Genomic DNA, 19,467 nt, shown 5'->3' on the forward strand with positions numbered 1-19,467 from the left:
AGTAAAATATGTTAGCAAAGACAAACCCATTCTGATGATCCTCTGTTGGGTTCATGCCGAGTCCAGTGAAAAGATCCTTTTTTCATTGCAGTTGTGTTATGAGTTATAAATAGAGAAACATGGCATATGTTTGAAACTAATTTCAGACTTGGTACTGAGTTTTCTTATTAAAAATAATAAAATATTTCCAAGATAAGAAGTGTTACCAGGCTCTCGGTCGAGAATACTTATTATGCCTCAGTGCACTAGCACATTATTGCTCATCATACCATTCTGACAAGGATTTTTAAAAATAACTACAAGAAACAGGAATGTTTTATGAATTTGAGCATATTCCCATTCTTTTTCATGAATTCATAACACTGTGGAAGACTTTCCTTCAACCAGAATTTCTTGAACTCTCTTGTTTTGTTTTGTTTTTTTTTTTACAAAATGTTTTCTTGTGTTTGTTTTTTCAGTGCTCTGTGACAGCTAAACTCTGGATTCTTTTTTGTGTGTGTGTGTGTCAGACTGTAGCTTATGCTGTCTTTGTTAAGAGCTTATTATGAGGCTCAGTGTCCCTGAAGCCTATAGCTGCTATTGCAGCATAAATATTAAAAAATTGTGGTTATCCTCACAAGTTTATGCCAGCTATCACCCCATTGTTTTAAAGTTAATGTTTATTGACAGTGTAATGATTTTCCAAAGTAACTTCCCACATTTTTCATTTCAGAACGAAATCACAGAAAAGAAGGTTTGAGGAGGAGCTGAATGAGAGGATGATCCAGGCCATTGATGGAATCAATGCTCAAAAGTATGTTTTTATCCTCTGTTCTCTTCTTCCTTCAACTTTGACATAAATCTGCAACAGAGGGTACTATACTATTTAACAGAGGGTGTTTAATATTTGTCACTCCCGCATGCACACAGAAGCCTGAAAACAGTAAAGGTGTCACTAGGAAGCTCTGCATGTTGTGAAGGTAGGCTGTACAGTAACATTTTCTACTATATAGGATAAGACAGTGCCTGTGAATCATGGTGTGACAGTTTTTGGCTTGTCTTGATCTTCATGGCAAAAGGATTTTTGCTCTGTAACTGTTTGTATCTGTGCACTCATAGCTGTAACTCTGCAGAATTAGCTCATCTGAGAGCAGAGAAGTAAGACACAAGAAATAGCTGGCTCGGGAATCAGAATGACGTGAAAATTGGTGCTTCACAATTGTCACAGAAACATCTCAGAATTAGAAACTTTCCCTAAAGTCTTAGTTTAATATCTCTTTGTTGCAACTGGTTGGTTGATTTCTTAGAGAAGGCTAAGCTTGATGGCATATTGAAATTGTTGGGGGAGGCAACATGGCATGTATTTTTTCTGTGTCCTAGGCAGAGCTGGAGGCGGTATTGATGTTCTCCGTTTGCTGGTGAATAGATAAGACAGAGAAAAATCAATACCAGTCCAAAATAAGTGTTCAGGTTTCTTATATTTATCTGATGAAATAAGGGAATTGCCCTTCAAAAATGTGGACAGTAATTGTGATGAATTACATGTTTTCCCCCCTACTTCTGTTACTCAGAATCTTAATCAGCTGAGTATTACAGCTAATTATTAAATGCTTATATGTCACATTTGGTTTTTTGCATCTGATGGTAGTATTAAAAGGTACTTGGCTTTAGGAAAATAGTTTTTTAGTAATTATTTACAGAAAAGTGTTGATAGTTATAGGTCATACAAAGAATACAGTGAAAGAGGGTAGGTCATGTGATAGGCAAAGCATTTTGATTATACTAGACTTGCCTAAAACAGCTATATAAATTTTGGCAAGTTTTATGTGTCTTCAGGTACACTTGCTCTGATAAGTGGATTGCAACAATGATGGTTTGATGTCAAAAGTAAAGCATCTGTATAAATGTGTTAAAATAAAGTATTGGTGTGATCATACTGTATGTTCTTTTATCTCAGAGAATCCCTGTCTTATTTAATTAGTGCATAAAATTCAGAGAAGCTTGGGGATAGAAGACATCTGTGTGATAAAAAAGCTTTCTGAAAAAGTTTCAGTGCATCTTGTGAATTACATGGGGAATTGCAGAAAGATAAGGAATGATCTTATATATCAGAGAGACTGAATGCCACCTTCCAAAACTAGATTCTCTACCTATCCCTGTATTGATTTGCTGAATGAATCACTTAAATTATATCATTTCAGTCTGATACCTGAGAATAAGTTGTCAAAAGTGCTGATTCTCCAAATGGCAAGTTAATTCAATAATATTTTAACTATGTGAATGCTAAGCACTCGGAAAAATTAGATAAAAGATTTCCTACATTTAGGACACAAAACTAATCACATTTTTGTTTTCTTTATAATTGTGCAGGTTTTTTGTGCCTCAATTTTTGGCTGCAAAATGAAAATAACACTATCTATTAATCTAATGGAGTGGTTGTGAAGCTAAATCTTTTGCTTTTCTGAATCAAGAAGCAAACTTAGGACAATCTGGTATTTCTAAATGTTTTTAAGTGTAAAGTCTATGACTGAATGAAGAAAACTAAAAAAAAAACAAAAAACATTATTGCACATAAAATGTGGTATTAAAATTACCATTCTTTTAACCTTTTCAATTAGAAAATTGCATGAAAATGATTCAAAGGCAAACATTCCTTGTACAGAGACATTGTTTCTTCCACCCTGAGCTGTCAGCACGGTCTGACTTTCTCATCCCCTTAGTGTGTCATTCTGTGAAAAAAGTAACTGGTTGCAAGCAAATGGTCATAACATGTGGGTCTTTGGACATTACGTTCCCAGGTGTTTAACAGCCAGTAACTAGAAGATAAGGGAATGTAGAGTCTGGATCTTCTTAGTCCAAGACAAAGCTGTAGTCCAAGTGAATCACTGTTCTTACACAGTGTAAAATAGCGCAGTACCTATTGAAGTGGTGCCTCAAGTTTTTAAAGCAGCATAGTGTTTTCTCTGGGCTCCCTCCCTCCCTGCTCTCTTGCTGCTTCACAAGCTAGCTTAGCTATCTTTCCACAAAACTGCCAAGCGCCACATGCACACACCGTCGGTAACTCGGGGCACCTGGGTTCAATTCCTTCTTCTGGAATGCAAATGAAACTGTGGCATCTAGAAAGCAGCCCGCTGGCCTTATAGCGTGATTCAGAGCAGTACATTTAGTTGGCAGTGCTCCTTGCAAAGTTGCAGTGAGGAAAGTTATGACGTGCTTATTCATTATTATTCTGTTAGAGCACTACATTAAAAGATACGTAAATATAGATTTAAAAGAGCAAGCAAGGAACAAAATTGCTTCTGTCTGTCAGCGGAGTGCCTTAGCCATGAGGGTGTAACATCATGCTTTCTCCGCGTTTCTTTTCCCTGTACCTTGAACAAAGTATTCCTGGCTGCAAAGTGCCCGTCCTGCCGAGGAGGAGGATGAGCAGCCCTAGCTATGGCACCCTGAACCTTGGTGGTTAGGGGACTTCTGTAGGACATGGGATGGATGGATAGCAATCTGCTACTTAAATGTATACCTACAGAGGGATCTAAACTAAAGTTATCTGCTCTTTGCTAAGTGGGTTGCTATGTTCAAGAGACACACACTCTTTCCTCTCTTTTTTCTTTAAGTCATGGTGACTGCTCTGTTCTGTGCAAAATTCCTTGCTGTACATTGTCAGTCAGGACAAGCCCTATTAAACCCCTCATCTCTGTGGGTACAGGCAGAATTCAGCTGGCTGGCTCTGTTGTTCCTTAAATTGCAAAGGAACATAAACAGAAATTGGGTACCTAGCTTCCCAGGAGGCATATCCCCACATACTTGCAGATACTTTGGTAATTTTTAGGCTCATCAGGGACTCAGGCTGTAGGCAGAATTTTTCAGCCCTTTTCTCTGTGCCAAAGGTATGTGGCTTTGTGCTCCCGCTTCTGTGCTTACTCTCCACTTCCATTTGTCTGTGTTACACTCTTTCCCTCATATCAGACCTCCCGGCACCTGCTACCTAAGACCAGTATAGCTTTTTCTGGGCTTTAAAGTAGAACTAAAAGCTCCAGAAAATGTAAGCTTGTAAATGTGGAGTATGAGGCAGCATTTGCTCTAACTGGCACTACTGACTTTACATGCGATCAAGTGTGTACAGACCAGATTAGGCTTTTGGGAGTAGGTCTGCAGACAGAACTTTTTAGCAGTGTGGTAATGGTAATTAAATCAATCTGCCTGTCACGTACCATAAGAAAAAAATGGGAAATGAGTTAACAATTTGGAGAAGAGGGTTACTTTTTGTTCGATTTCTATAACTGAATGGGAAAAGACTTGCACTTAATTTTCACAGTTTGCCAGAAATATTCTACAAACTGAATGTTTTCTCCAGTAGGTTACAGCTGGACCCAAACAAAATCATGCTATATGTACAACAGCCTATCATATCTGTTTCTTCTCAGAATCCTGTGATCAGACATAGCCACTGCAGAGCAAACTGGGAAATATATTTTTAATTAAACATACCTAGAGCTGAATATGTTTTCAGCACCTTTTTATAATGAAACTGATTGCACAGGAACAGGGACAGTCTCACAGGCAAGGAAACAAATATTTCAGATTTCATAAATCAAAGCTAATAGCTTACACTCCACTCTGTCCAATCCTGTTCTCCCAGGACCTTAATTTAGGATATATTCCACTGTGGTTTGTTGCTGCTACTTATTTGCATTGCAGCCTGTCAGTTGAGACAGATTCCCTTTTATTTAGAAGACATTAGCTACACTACTAGCTTAGAGCCTGATTTAAAGTTATTGCTTGAAAGGTTGCAAAAAAGCCTTGCTATTATTGGTCAAGCTCAAATGTTGCATGTTCACAGAAGTAGTCTGCTGAAATATTTTCATCAAATTTGTCTAGTCCCCTTAAGGTGCAAACAACCTAACCCTCTTAAAATTTAAATACTCTGTTTCTTTCCAAGTGTCCATTAAAATAAATGTAGAATTTCATATTAGAACATTTCATTTTGTAAAGGTTTTGTCAAGGTTTTGTCAAGATTCACTTCTTTTAAAATAGTTTTGTCACTTCAGTGCAACTACTTATTTTATTTAGTATTTCTCACCTTTAAGCAGACAAGAATTTTTTATAATCAGTAAAAAGATCAAAATCTACCTCTAGAGTACAGGGTCATGGTCAAGAGACTAATACAGCTCAAAGACAAAATCACCCCACCTCTTTTAATAAGTTTTTTTTACATTTTCATTCAGAATAGAAGTTCATAAAGTGTGATTTACCTGCCACTCTTGCATGTTGTAACAGTGCGCTTCTTAAAGGTACCTTGTGAAGGACTGTTTTCATCTCAGGTTCTCTTCTGTGCGCTGGATATAATAATAGTGTTTTGGACATGAGTGGAATATCAGTGTCAGAATTACATCATAGAAATCTCTCCCTTGATTGTCCTTAGGAATGATTCACAGAAAAAATGGCTCATCTGAGCTTTTGTTTCATGTGTACGTTAGCAGTAGAAGCCAAAAGGGAGAGGGGATTTGTAGTTTCCACTTTTGCTGTCAGTGCAATTCACCATACACATTGCAATACACAAGAACTTGCTTTATTCAAAGTGATTTTCTTATTTTACTGCATTTCATAAAAAGACAGGACTACTTTATTCTTATGTCAATTATAATGTTCCTTTTCTCTTCTAGGCAGTGGCTTAAATCTGAAGACATTCAAAGAATATCACTTCTTTTCTATAATAAGACTCTGGAAAAAGAAGTAAGTTATTTTCACTGCAAATTCACAGTTGATTCCTTCTTTGCCTCATCCTAAGCGAGGCTCGTATCCCTTATTTTTGTGACACAGAGCCATTGCCACAGCACCTCACCTGCAGGGAGAAGTGCTCAAACCTTACATTAATATTTTAGTTCATTTATGGAAGAAATTTTATGAATGTGATGTCTGAGACTGCTTTCCTGTTTGTAGGGCTCTGCAGTTCATTTGAATTTCTTGAAATTTTCATGGACTCGCAGAAGTGGGAGGAGGTTTGCTAGTCCAAATTTGATGTAACTGGAGCAAAGAATTCCTAAGTTCCATCACCTACATCCTCAAAAGGCATTTATCAAACTCCACTGGTTTTGGGTTTTTTTTTTCCTTTAACCATGTCTCAAAGACTCCACCTGTAGTAATGATAGTCTTGTAATGATATCAGTTATTCATTAGTTTTCTCCATATGCACTTGCTGTGCACAGTCATTCCAGGGAAACAACACTATAAATGTTTTTTTAAGAAAAATGCCTAGCTGTCTTGGATGCAACACACTTAAGTGTTCTTCTGGCTAATATGTTTGATAAAACATGTTTGAGACATGTATGTACAGATGGAGTAAATGATATTGTTTCTAGTCCTTGGAGTAATGATCAGAATGAAAGATCCCTCCCTTTTAGGTGATTGTCATGACCACTCGCCTGGAAAGTCAGGCCTTTTCTTTGATTTATGGCCTTGTAGAGCTTGAGTGTATTTCTACATACTGACACAGCTTCAGCAGGAAGACTGGAGGGTTGCCTCTTTCTGCTTTCTACCCTAAGCATAGGATAGCTGATAGCTGAACAGTTATGCTGTCCTTCAGGGAAGAGGTAGGGTTGACCACAACTGGCTGGATAAGTGAGTGAACCTGATGAGAATGGGGTAGAGGAAGTATTACCGTACTGTGTTCACACTGTACAGCATAGGTGCAAGTATCCTCTGGGTCCTGTGTGGTGGTCAAATACATATTTAATTATTTTTGTAGATATCTTTTAGTTCAAGGCATCTGAAATAATTTTCAGATTCTTCCACGGCTGAGCAGAATAGTATTCTTACGGCCAGTTGCCAAAGGCATGTGTTGTACACCCTTGGCAAGGCATTTGGGTGAAAGAGATTTCAAGGCTTCTTGAGGCTGTTTAGAAGATGGCATGAGAGAGAAGCAGCTACACCTGATGTGGTTGCATCTGTAGTGTTGAAAGGGTACACTGAGTGGATCAAAGGGGTGCCTAGAAGCACATTCAGATTTTAATGTGGGTGGTACTAACTGATAATTCTGAAAGAGAACTTGAGAGAAAACCATCATATGTGCACTTTGGACAATCAGGGCATCAGGACTTGGGAGAAAATCAGGAAACTAAGTTATTCGGATGTGTCGATGGTCCCTGTAGGAGCCTAATCTCTTTTAGACTTTAGAATGCTATGGAACGGCAAAGAACTAATTGTTCTTTCAGATCGGGCTTTTTAATATCTTCCTTCAGTCTCTTTTAATGACTCACCAGTCCAGTCTTGACTTTAAAGAACTCAGTCAGAAGCCTGCTTTTGATTTAAACAGGAGCTTTTTAGGGCCTGTAGGACCTGAAAGTACAGCAAGGTAATAAAGCAAAATAATTATTTAACCTAAGGAGTGAGTTACCTGACTTAATTGGGAAATGTCTGGAGAAGTGTGAAACACTGAAATGAATTTACAAGTGGGTTGGAATTTTTTGAGATTTCAACAGCAGCTCAAGGTCCAAAGTTCCTAAAAATATTTTTAAAAATGCTTTCACTTTTTTTTTTTTTTAAGTTAAACTTTTTATGATGAATTTGGGATAGTCCTGTTCTGCAGAGGAACAAGGCAAAACCATTTGACGTGGCTACTTAAGCTGTTCTTCAGGAAGTAAAAGGATTCAATGCTATGCCTGACAATCCCTAGCCCTGTGTAAGTGGATGTGGAAGTCATTGAACAACAGGAAATTTACTGTTGCTAAAGACTACCTATACCTATCTGCATCTTTAAGCTGAAATTTCAGTTGGGTGATATTTTACCTGCTTTGGAAATTGTATTTTTTAACATTTGCTTTTTTTTCTTCTAGTATCGAGCAACTACTCTGCCTGCATTTAAGTATTATGTGACTTGTGCCTGTCTCATATTCTTCTGCATTTTTGTTGTGCAGATTCTGGTATTGCCAAAGTAAGTGGTATTTAACGTGTACTTATTCCTATGTATATTGGTTATTAATGTAAAAAATAAAAATGTATAAGTAAAAAAATTTTTAATTATTAGATTACAGAGGTCAATTCATGGAAATGAAATTGAACAGAGAAGATTCAGGATTTCAGCCCATTTTCAAAGTTAGGCTTGTTTCTAATTTTAAACACTGTCAATAGTGTGGTGCCAAGCATTAGTATCAATTCTTCATTCATTTTAGTTTTTCTTTTTGCTTTTAAAAATGTGTGATGATGACAGGAATGAAATTCATATGTGTAAAAAAAAAAAGTAATACAAGCTATAAGTTTGTGCAGCTAAATTTCCATGTAAAATAAGTGTGACAATTGGACGTTGAAGTGGGATAAAATGGATTGCAGAATTGGGACTGTGATTAAATAAATGTATTTAACATATTACTCTGATGATACTGCTCTATTTAGCATGCAAACAGAGCATTACTATTCATAAAATGTGTCTTTTAAAAACTAATTTTAAAATATTATAATAATTTGCTGGAATAGTTATTTTTATCAGAATGTATATATTATGAACTAATTTATATTCATGCATATAAATCAGCTGTCTTTCTATCTATGCATATTCTGGAAAGGCTGAGAAAACTGGAATACAGTTCCAATAAAGAATATTTTATTAGACTTCTTAAAATGGAATTTTTCTGTTGATTGTTTACATAGTAGAAAGTTGATATTTGTTTTATAGCAATTGTTTCCAAAGCCAACACTGTATATTCCCTGTGATACAGTATTTCTTCACTCATAGTCTTTTCTCCTGTGTAGCACTTTGAGGACTAGTATTTATAACCTCAGTTGATTGATTGGTCTTGTGCTGTAGTACTTACTCACATTTTAATTCAAAGCCAGAAGGAACTGTTAGGTCATTATAAATTGACTTTCCATACTGCAGACTTGTTTTATAACATGTATAAAGTTTTATGGACTTCTATTCAGATCTTAACAGCATTCTCCTTGCAAAGGGTTTCCCAGCTAGTTTCTAACACGGAGGCACAAGCCACAAAGGGACACTCTATCAAGAGTTCAGCAGTATCCTGCACATGGTTCGGTCTGACTTTAGGCATTACTGTTGCAAAATATGAAATTAAGACTCATGACTAATTTTATTTGTCATTTTGCATAAGTATAATTTACAAGCTCATACTATATTTTGATTAGTACAGGAATTAATTCAGGGAAATTCATGATTTGTGATATACCAAAAACCAAACTTGGATCTAACTAGTCCCTTCCAGCAGTATGATTTATGAATCTGTTTTTATGTTTTGATTTCAGTCATGAAAATGAATGTAGATTTATCACTTATCATACATGCAGTAAGATGCTCAATTTGCTATATCCTTATTACATCTCTTAAACCAATTGTGTAGCTCATTAAAATATATCAGATACTTGAAATTGGTGAACTCTAGAGAGCTGTATTCAACTAAGGAAAGAGTCCTCCAACTTGTAAAAGCATATGCTGATATCACATGATCTCTTTCTAACATCAGAGCAAAAGATACACAGGATTTACCATTTTCATTACCAAAATGTAAATTATCTTTTGGTCCTTTTATAGGGCTGCATATTAAATTGTAAAAGCAAGAGTGTAAAATCAGGTATTACCAACATTAATGGTGTTCAGCTTCAGGGGGTCTGTGGATTAATTTAAGAGATGGAAAAATGGAAGACATAAAGGCAAGTTATTATACAGGCATCTGCATATTTGCTGGAAAACTGGGAGCATTGCAAGTTAAAAAAAAAAGTTGAAAAATCAGCAGTGTATGTAGTCATCACAAATGTAGCTGAAATTGAACATACTCCAGTGCCACAAATGTTATTTCCTTCCAGCAAAAAATAAATAAATAAAAAATAAGTAAATTGTAGTTTAGTCTAAAATTCTAGCCTTTTTGTTTTCTTCCAAAAATTCTACAGGATTTTTAAATGGTGATCTAATGAAGACAGGGAGATAAACGACATCTGTCATTGGGGTTTATTGATTCACTGTTCCAGTAATCTGGTTTTGCAGCAGTGTAATGTCATTGATTTCTGTGCAGGCACACCACCTGCTGCTTTAAAGTAGATTTGGAGATATTTCATAGTAAGTAACATCCAGCAAGTTGCAAGTAATATCTCCAAGATCACAAGACGTTTATTTCAAGGCTGAAACAATTTACTAATGTTTTAATTTTCCCAGTGTCAATAAACTGATGTAGTATTTTCATAATAAACTTTACACAAAGTGGTAAATATAAATTTAATCAAGTAAACAATATCTTGGGGTGAAATGTAAGTCATTATTGTGACATTAAAATGCCAGCAAATCTTGATCATTACATTTCCTCAGAACAGGCCTTCAGTGGCTCTCTAGCATTCTTGGTTTACCGAGTGACAGAAGCATCTCTAGTAATTCATGACAACCCTATGTTCTTTATTTAGGGAAACAGTCAACTAACATGGAATTGGTAGTGTTGTTCTTTGAAATGCAGACTGGTGAATTGATGAAAGTATATTCCCATTGAATAGGCATTACCTCTTGTGCTGTTCGAGTAAGGGATTTATTTGGGGCTGCATTTAAGATTCTTCCCCAGCTTTTGCTCTCTGAGGCTGCTGTGTTCAAGAAAGCAGGTCCTTTTGTCCTGAGTCATGCCAAAATAACAACCATCTTGTTCTACCCATGGAAGGTGGTTAGGAGGCCTTAGCATAGTATTTCCAGTCAGGCACAGCTGAATTTCTTTGTAGAAAAGGTAGTACTTAAAAACTTTGAAAGCAGGCGTGTCAATTTAATCTGCTACCAATCAAATCAAAACAAGGACATTAGGAAGTAAAACCAAACCTTGGAACACCTTCCCCCCACCCCTCCCTCCTTCCCACCTCAGCCCCACTCCCAGTTCTCTCCCCCCAGGGGACAGGGACGGGGGCTGGGGTCGGTTCCTCACCCCTTGTCTCTGCCGTTCCTTCCTCCTCAGGGGGAGGAGGACTCCGCACTCGGCCCCTGCTCCAACACGAGTCCTTCACGTGGGCTGCAGTCCTTCCATCACAGACCGCTCCAGCGCGGGCTTTCCCATGGAGTCACGGCCATCTTGGGGGGCACCCACTGCTCTGGGATGGGCCCCTCCCCGGGCTGCAGGTGGGCATCTGCTCCCCTCCTCCTTCACTGACCTCAGTATCCACAGAGGGGCTCCCCTCACATCCCAATCCCCCAACTCCCTGCAGGTTTCCCCTCTTAAATCTGTTCTCCCACAGGTGTTTCCACTGTCACTGACGGGCTCAGCCTGGGCCAGAGGCAGGTCCGGCTTGGAGCCCGGGGAGCTTCCAGCAGCTTCTCACAGGAGCCGGCCCTGCGGCCCCTCCCCACTACCAAAAAAACCCCGCCACACAAACCCATAACAGAGCAGTGTGAAACTATTTCAGCTTAGCCTAACTGAAGCAGAAGTCCTGCTGTTCCCAGAAAAGAAGAGGGTGTGGGGACCAAAACCTTACAACTTTTTTCTCTGTATTCACAGCTCAAATCTGGATTTTAAGATACCACTTTTCCTTATCCTCAGTCCTTTTCTCTTTGTCCTGATAATCAGAATCTTGTTCAACTTGCTATGTAATTCTTTTTCTTGTGCCACTTCAATAACATCATTGATCATGTAAAACAGCTACAAAGGCCTTTAGTTCTTGCCTGTTGCCCACATGATTAAGTACTGTTTGCATAAGCTCTCCTTATGCCATGTTAATTTTATTTTCCTTGCTCTCCAGTTTCTCTCAAAAACATCTTCATTACTTCTTCTACCAGGATGCACTCCAAACTTGACTCATAAGGCTATTCTTGTGTTGAATCATTTCTTAAGGTGTGCAGGCTCCTTTTTTGTATCCTTCATATCAGAGAAAGAATAGCAATAGTTTGAAATGCAGGAATCGTTACTTGAATATGAAGGACATATATGATTGGATGTGTTTAGGCATATATAAAAAATAAGCCTGTTAATTATATTCCTTTTCCTTCATCTCTTCTGTTGCTTACTAGATTTTAAATTCCGAAGAGTAGAGACTTTAGTTTTACATATTCTGATGTACAGTTTACTGTCTCAGTCTCGATGAGAAGTTCTTGGAGAACATGTATTCATAAGCAATAATGATTTTCAAATAACTTCTAAACGAAACATTATTTCAAGATTAATATATGTTGTGAATTGCCAGCTGTTTGTTTTTCATCAGCTGTTCACATCAGCCCAAAATCTGATGAATAATTAGCATATAAGAGGTGCTCTGAATGATTGGCAGGGAAGCTCCTAAATTACTCTCCAAAATGCTTTTAATGGCAGCAGTACGGCATCAAATTGGTTTGTGAAGTTAATGCTTTTTTGTTCATTCCTGAAAATAGCTTCTCTAACACTGTTGTTAGATCAAAATATTTTCCAATATTTGTACGTAATCTAAGGAAATTGTTCCATAGAGTTCTACTCCTGAATTTTTAGTATTATAGTTTCTAAAATGTATATATTTGAATTTACATTGGCATCTCTCAAGAAGAGATGTAGGCTTTTATTAATAATGTTTTTTAATTCTGAATCATATGTTTATGGAGGAGCTAACTTAAAATGTAACATTTATTACAGTTTTGTGGAAAAAGCAAGGGATATAAAACTTATTTGTAGAATGGCATGCCAATATTTCTAGCATATAAGGTTTGATAAAATAAGATATTTGCTGGTGCTCAAAGGAGTTGAGAGATATTTTTTAATGCTGTAAAAATGTCAAATCTGTGGTTAAAACTGAAAGTAGACGCTCAGGTGAGAGACTTCATGATGTCATCTAGTTCCCTTGCTTAAACAACTCAGTTCGTCCAGAGCTTCTGATCTCTTCTTGTCATTCATTAAACATAATTAGGTCCCACCGCATCCTTCCCTAGGCAGCTGTGCTAAGTAGCTCTCATGTGGTGCCTGATGGAGCAATTACACTCAACTGCGGTATTCATATAGAGAGATTTCCACATTTGTGGAATGAATGCATGCACGGATTGTTACTGTATCCCTGCTTCTGTTTACTGAGTATCCACTGATGCTATTTTGGGTAGACTTTCCTATTTATAACACACAAGAAAAGGATGAGCTAGAACATGTGAGTAAGGATGATTTCAGGGAGAGTATAGATTACTCAATTTTTTTAATCTAAAGTCTGTTGTTGTTTTTCTTTTTTCTTCATGGTGTTTAGTTTTCGTTCTATCCTGTCCTCCGATACTTCAGAATCTACTGGCCAGCCAGTCAAATTTGATACAAAATGGAGTTTTCAGAGGTGTTGAAACCTAATCCATTCATGAAATAGCAGTCACTGTATTAGGGCCCTTGCTGACTGAGAGGCTGCAGCACCACAGATACCACAGGTTCTAGCCACAAGACACTGAAAACTGGACATCACTGTCCCATGCTATTGCTTTTCTACCTTTGCAGGGGAATGTATACTACCAACAAGTTAATTTTGTGTATCTATTAGACTCTTAAATTATTATAAAATCAACAGCATAAAAATAAAGCAATAAGAAGCTTCTTTAATACAGGCTTTCTAAAGTAAAAACAAAACATTGCTGCTGTTAATGCACTCTGTCATTTAAATTAGTTGTGTGGAAATTATTATCTTCTCATGGTAATAGTTTTACAAAGTCAGAGTTAAAGCCAATTCAAGCATTCCTGAGTTGACAAAATGGCAGGAAAAAGGCCTGTCATTCTGGTAAGGATTGGAATTGCTTTTCCACAGTGTTGAGGATTGGAAGTTGCAACTTGCACATGGTAATTTTTCGTATCATCAGTATTATACACAAAGGAAGGTCATACTACAAATGTGTAACAGAGAAATTAATACATGTTTTCCTTTTCTTGTAGAACATCTCTTCTTGGAATTTCATTTGGAGCTGCATTTCTCTTGCTTTCCTTCATTTTGTTTATCTGCTTTGCTGGACAGCTTTTGGTAGGTATTCAAGGAAATGTAATCCAGTAGTTAATGGTTTCTTTTAAATAACATGTTCTGATTTTGCCAATTCACTCTGCCTTTGCAGAGTACCAGTTAAATGAGAAAAGCTTGCATGCACAGGCTTCTGAGGACACTGTTTTGTCAGCGTTAACTTGCTGTAAAATGTCCTCATTTATCTGAGAAACAGAAAATGCCAGTGCAGTGACTGTCTGTACCTACACTGGTATTCTTTTTCCCCCATGAAGCTGGATCCTCTGAGAGGTTTGCAGTATTGTTTGATTGATTGTCTTTTCAAAAATTTTTGTTATTGTGCTTAGAGGAGTTGACTGATCTTATCAATGCTTTAATTTGGGGGAACTGTGCATTTGTTTAAATGTTTTATAAGACCATTTTCTGAGTTTAGAGACTATTTCACGATAACAATTTAATTTGATATATAAAAACTTTATAGTAAAATTCTAATTTTGCCATTGAGTGGTCCAGGTGTTACTGGTGCCTATTAGTGTACCAAATAATGTGCTGAATTTGAGAATTTCATTTAATTCAAGATTTGGGCAAACCTTTCAGCATTTCACAGTATAATTTACAAATATTATTGTCCTCCTTTCAGTTATTCTGAAATAGATCCAACATATAACTCCATCTAGAACAAGGTATTTCAGGATTTCTAGGAAAGTGAATGCAATTTGAATTTGGCGTGTGATCTGGAGTAAAACTATCTGTATACTTGTCACTTAATCCCCACTTCTGTATCTTTACATCTTTCCACAAGCTCCCATAGAGAAAGCTGAGAGAAATATCTTTTATAAAAAAGCAAAACATGCACATAGGAAAGACAATTACATCACTATGCAGTAAAACAGTAAGGAAAGGTGGCCTGGCAGTTAAAGCAAGAAACAGAGGAAGCAGGATTTTATAATTTCTCTCTCTTCCCTTGAGAGGCTTGTAATTAACCAGGACATGGTTTTAAGAAAATGTAATTAATGTACATTTCAGTTGTCTTTCCAATAAGGTAGGGATGCTGCCACTGCTCAGGAATTTATCTGAGATATAATGCAACAGTATTTGTAAATATTTTAAATCCTTGGAGTGAGGTCCTAGAGGTATTGCTATTATGTAACAGCAAAGAATTAATTCTCATATAATGTCATACTTGATTGCTGTTTGTTGTTGACATAAGAGTAAAATGATGGAGTCAGAGTACTACTGTTGAATAAGCAAATTAAAAAAAAAAAAAAAAAAAATCCTTCAAGGAAAAGCCAGCCTTTTTCCTGTAGGAAAAAGAGGTGCCAATGAAATGGTATGAGGTAGTGCTGGGACATAAACTCTCCTGGGGCTTTTGTTTATAGTGTAGCTTAGGAGGAATACAAACATATTTTTCTGCATTTAAAGGGATGGCTAAGGAAATATCCCAAGTCAGAGTTGAGGAGTTGTACCGCTTGAATAGTATCTAACACCTACTTTCAATGCTGTTTTTCCTATGTCTTGTACGTGCTGTAAATACTTCCAGAAATGGAGACCTATTATTGCATTTCTGTTGACTTGCAAGACGTCACGTTCTAACCTAAATAGCTTGAAGAGGGGCTATTTATGTCTAGGGGCTCTTATGTCTTTATGAGTTCAGCTGTTCTAATGCAGAAGGTATGCTGCTAAGAAGCCTTTCAGCAAGTAAGTTATGACCATAGTTGATGCAGTGCTCTTTCCTTCACGAGCGTGGCCATAGTTCTGTAAGGTGATGGATGAGAGGCAGGTAACAAAGGAGGCAGTAGGTTTATCTTTCCCCTGTCCTCTCCCTGAGATTTCTTCCTTCATGTCAAAATCCAAGTATTGTTTTGCAGCTTTAACCACGGTGACACGCTATGTTATGTTTCAGTAGCATGTCCATTGCAGTATCTGACCCATAATTGTAAATGCTTCCATTCCAGAAGAAAAAGCCTGAAATTCTCAAGTGAACAAATATCAATATCTGGGTTTTAACGCTATAGTGTCAGTGTTAAGAGAAATCACACTTTATTGTCCTAATCCCAGTTGGGTTTGGGTTTGGGGTATTTTTTGCCAGTGTGGGTTTTTCCCACCTCTTTTTCTTAAGGGGTACATTTTGGATTCCCCTGCAGAATGCTTGTAGTAAATGTGGATGTGCTTGTGTGTACACACACCTGCATGTAATCACAGAGTTTAATATCACCAAAGATCTCTTTTCTAAAAATGTACAAAAAAAGAAGAGCATTTTTGGGGCCTGACTGACCCTGACAGATGAACTGTGGTGTGTTAGCTTTGACTATGGGCCAGACGCCTACCCAGCTGCTCACTCACTCTACCTCCTCAGCGCGACGGGGGAGGAAAATAGGATGAGAAAGCTCGTGGGTTGAGATAAAGGTAGGGAGATCACTTACCAATTACTGTCATAGACAAAGCAAACTCGACTTGGGGAAATTAATTTAATTTATTGCCAATTAAAATAGATCTGGGTAGTAAGAAACAAACCCAAACATTAAAGCCACCCCATTCCTTCTCCCTCTCCCAAACTCAGCTTCACTCCTTCGCTCCAGACTCCTCTACCTCCCCCCAGGCAGCACAAGGAGGGGTGGAGGGTGGTCAGTACCTAGACATTTCTCTCTGCTGCTCCTTCCCTTCACACTTTCCCCCTGCTCCAGCATGGGGTCTCCACAGGCTGCAGTTCCTCCATGGACCGCAGTGTGGACATCTGCTCCAGCATGGAGCACCTTCTCCTCCTCCTTCTCCTTCTCCTTCTCCTTCTCCCTCGGTGTTCCCTCCGCTGTTTCTCACTCTTTTTGTTCCCTCCTCCTCTCTCTGCCCAACATTTTCTGCCCTTTCTTACCCGGGCTTTCCTCGAGGTGCCCGCTCATGGCTGAGGGGCTCAAAACAAAACAAAAATCCAGACTGCAATGCTAAAATTACTAGCACTTATGGAATTTAATTACAATATTGTAAGAAGAGGTTTATGCTCGTTCTTTCACTCTGAGTTTATTAGTAGTTGATTTTACTGTTTGGCAGCACTGCAGCGGGGTCCAACTCAATCTGTTGTGGAGTGATAACATCAGCCATTAAATAAGAATAGGAATAATTTCCATCAAATGATGCGACAGAGTGGTAGGACAAATAACGTGGTTACAGACTTCCAGCAGATCCTGCCTTTGCGGCGTGTCATCCCCTGCCGCTCTTGGGCAAACAGGCCGAGGGCAGGGAGGGCTGACCATTCTCATAGAAACAGTCATTTCCCCATGGACATTAAACCTTCATCAGTCCTAGCTAAAATTGGCATATGTCCTGAAACTTGAAGTGGATTTATAGCTTTTCTAGTCTAATTACTTCTTTGTCCCTATGCTTTTTTTCTTTTTTTACTTTTTTAGATAGTCACAGTATTCGGACTTAAATCTTAAGACTATGAGTATTTTTGGTCTTAAAGATCCTTTCTGGCTTACATTTTCATATTTTAAATGTTGGCTAATTCTTTTTTATTAGTTTTGAATATTTTCTTTTGATTTTCCTTGAGAGGTTTCCTTCCCAAATTACATGCAGATAGAGAACAGTGATTGTCCTTTAGCTTATATATTTTCTGTGTCTGTTCTCTTTATCTTCTTGAAGTATAGATGAGTTCATAGAATGAGTGTGAATGCCTCAGACTTGGTATCTGTTAAATGTGTTTTGCCTCCTGATGCGAATGCAAGGAAGCAAGACATCTGGTTACCTAAATGATACATTGGAAAATGTAATGCAAACACTAGGAAAAAAAAGCACAGTAAGAATGTAAAGGAAAGATCTCCATGGTAGCAGAGGTAGCCTGCTGAAGACGTATTAGTCTCAAGCAGATGTTCTTTGTGCACTAATTCAAATACTGTCTCAAAAATTTCTTTGCATTACCTGGGACACGTGTACACTTAATTGATACCACATGCTCTTTGTGCCATTTTTTTTCCATTAATATGAAATGTGTTTTGTTGCATATATTCATAACTTGCAAACCTATTTAGCTACTTCAGCTAACAAGGAAGATTAGAAGTATAACATTTCTTTCCTATCATCTCATCTGAACATGTTTATAGTCTCTCTTAAATACTCAATTGAATGGTAGACTTAGCAGAGCACAATACCAACAAAACAAACATCAGAAGATAATTGGCTCCACATCTGAGAAAGATATTCTGATTTGAGGTCACCAGAGCAGCTAGCAAAGTGCAGTCAATATGTAAGCAGTCCTGTCCCTGCTAGAAGAGAGCATGTTATTTATTAGTTGAATTACACCACACCACTGACAATCTTTACCTTTGTTTGCAGGGATTTGTATTTTACTTTAAAGCAATTGGCATTGGTACTTAACAGTCAGAAAGACTGTGTACACTTAAGATACTTAAAAGCTCTGCAAGGACAGGAATATCAGCACCAGCACTGCTGGAAATTATTTTTGACCTGGAATCTTACCTCTGATGTGAGTGTCTCTCTTAATGTAGATAAGACGGAAAGATCGAGGCCCTTCAGTTTCTTCAATAATAAGCCTTTGCTTGTAAATTAAGATTAAAACAGGGATGGGGGAAGACAGGGAAAATGCAGAGAGGTACTTTGGCACCTACAGCAGGGTCCATGAAAGAGGCTCACCAAACCTAAAAGTCTTCTGATGAGTGTCTTGCACAGGCACTGCAACGGCAAATCCATCATCACTCAGTAAAGTACTATGTTCAGACTTCAGGAACCGTTAGAAATGTACTGATTTCAGTAACAAAAATCCTTCTCCTTACTCTTTCTTGAGTTTTATGTTTATGACATGTTATGTGATTGTGAACAACAGAAGAAGTTGCCTAGCCTGGTGAAAACCACAAGTTTCTTATGTCTGTTGTGCCAATAACTTCTCTTTTAATATTTTTTGATGAGTGAGACTATCTTGATTTTTTTTTTAAATCTGGCAATGCTGCCTTTTAGTGTCTTTGCCCCAGATGATATTGTAAATTACCTCCAGATAAAGAGATATCCATGTGTGCTTCCTACTACCAACACTCCAGTATGCAAACAATTTTCCCTACCATTAATTAATGAGAAGGATGAAAGCAGAGAGCATCCAGATTGTTTTGAAGGTTCTTTTACATATATTACCTGAGAGGTGATGTCCAGGATGTGTAAGTACTGCATCATGGTCACAAATGAGGGCTCCTGTTGCATGAGGCTGTTTTTGGGTGGTACCTTCTTACTTGGAGACCAAGACTTGGTCAACGTAGAGCGTACCATTCAGAACTCCTTCCTCTAGCTTAGTGCCCTGAGCACTGTCTTTAAAAAGGCCTTCAGATTTGCTCTTTCTCAAAACCACTGGCTCTTTAAATATTTCATGTGAAAGAAAAACTTGGATGGGAGGGACTTAAAACATCTTGCCTTAAAATAGCATATAACACAGCAACTGTACATTTTCTTGAATGAGGAAGGCAGCACAGGAAGTACCAGGACTGAACTCTGAGTGCCTAAAGACATATTTATATGGCTCTCTGCCATGTTCTTTGAATGAGATAGCTGAAGTGAACCACATGGTCATTTTAACATGACCCTTTGTGAAGGATAACAAACCCT

General features: G+C 37.8%; 1 protein-coding gene across 1 annotated transcript in view; it reads left to right on the forward strand.

The window, feature by feature from the left end:
* ADCY2 (adenylate cyclase 2 (brain)) overlaps positions 1–19,467 on the forward strand; it is a 241,679-nt gene that overhangs the window by 180,800 nt on the left and 41,412 nt on the right. The window contains exons 13-16 of the mRNA XM_010571469.1: positions 713–793; positions 5,643–5,712; positions 7,812–7,909; positions 13,809–13,893. Of these exons, the coding sequence (XP_010569771.1) occupies positions 713–793; positions 5,643–5,712; positions 7,812–7,909; positions 13,809–13,893 (334 nt within the window). The remainder of the gene's footprint in view (positions 1–712; positions 794–5,642; positions 5,713–7,811; positions 7,910–13,808; positions 13,894–19,467) is intronic.

This window comes from Haliaeetus leucocephalus, unplaced genomic scaffold (assembly GCF_000737465.1).
Source record: "Haliaeetus leucocephalus isolate CR32 unplaced genomic scaffold, Haliaeetus_leucocephalus-4.0 Scaffold328, whole genome shotgun sequence".
In the NCBI taxonomy this organism is placed as follows: Eukaryota; Metazoa; Chordata; class Aves; order Accipitriformes; family Accipitridae; genus Haliaeetus; species Haliaeetus leucocephalus.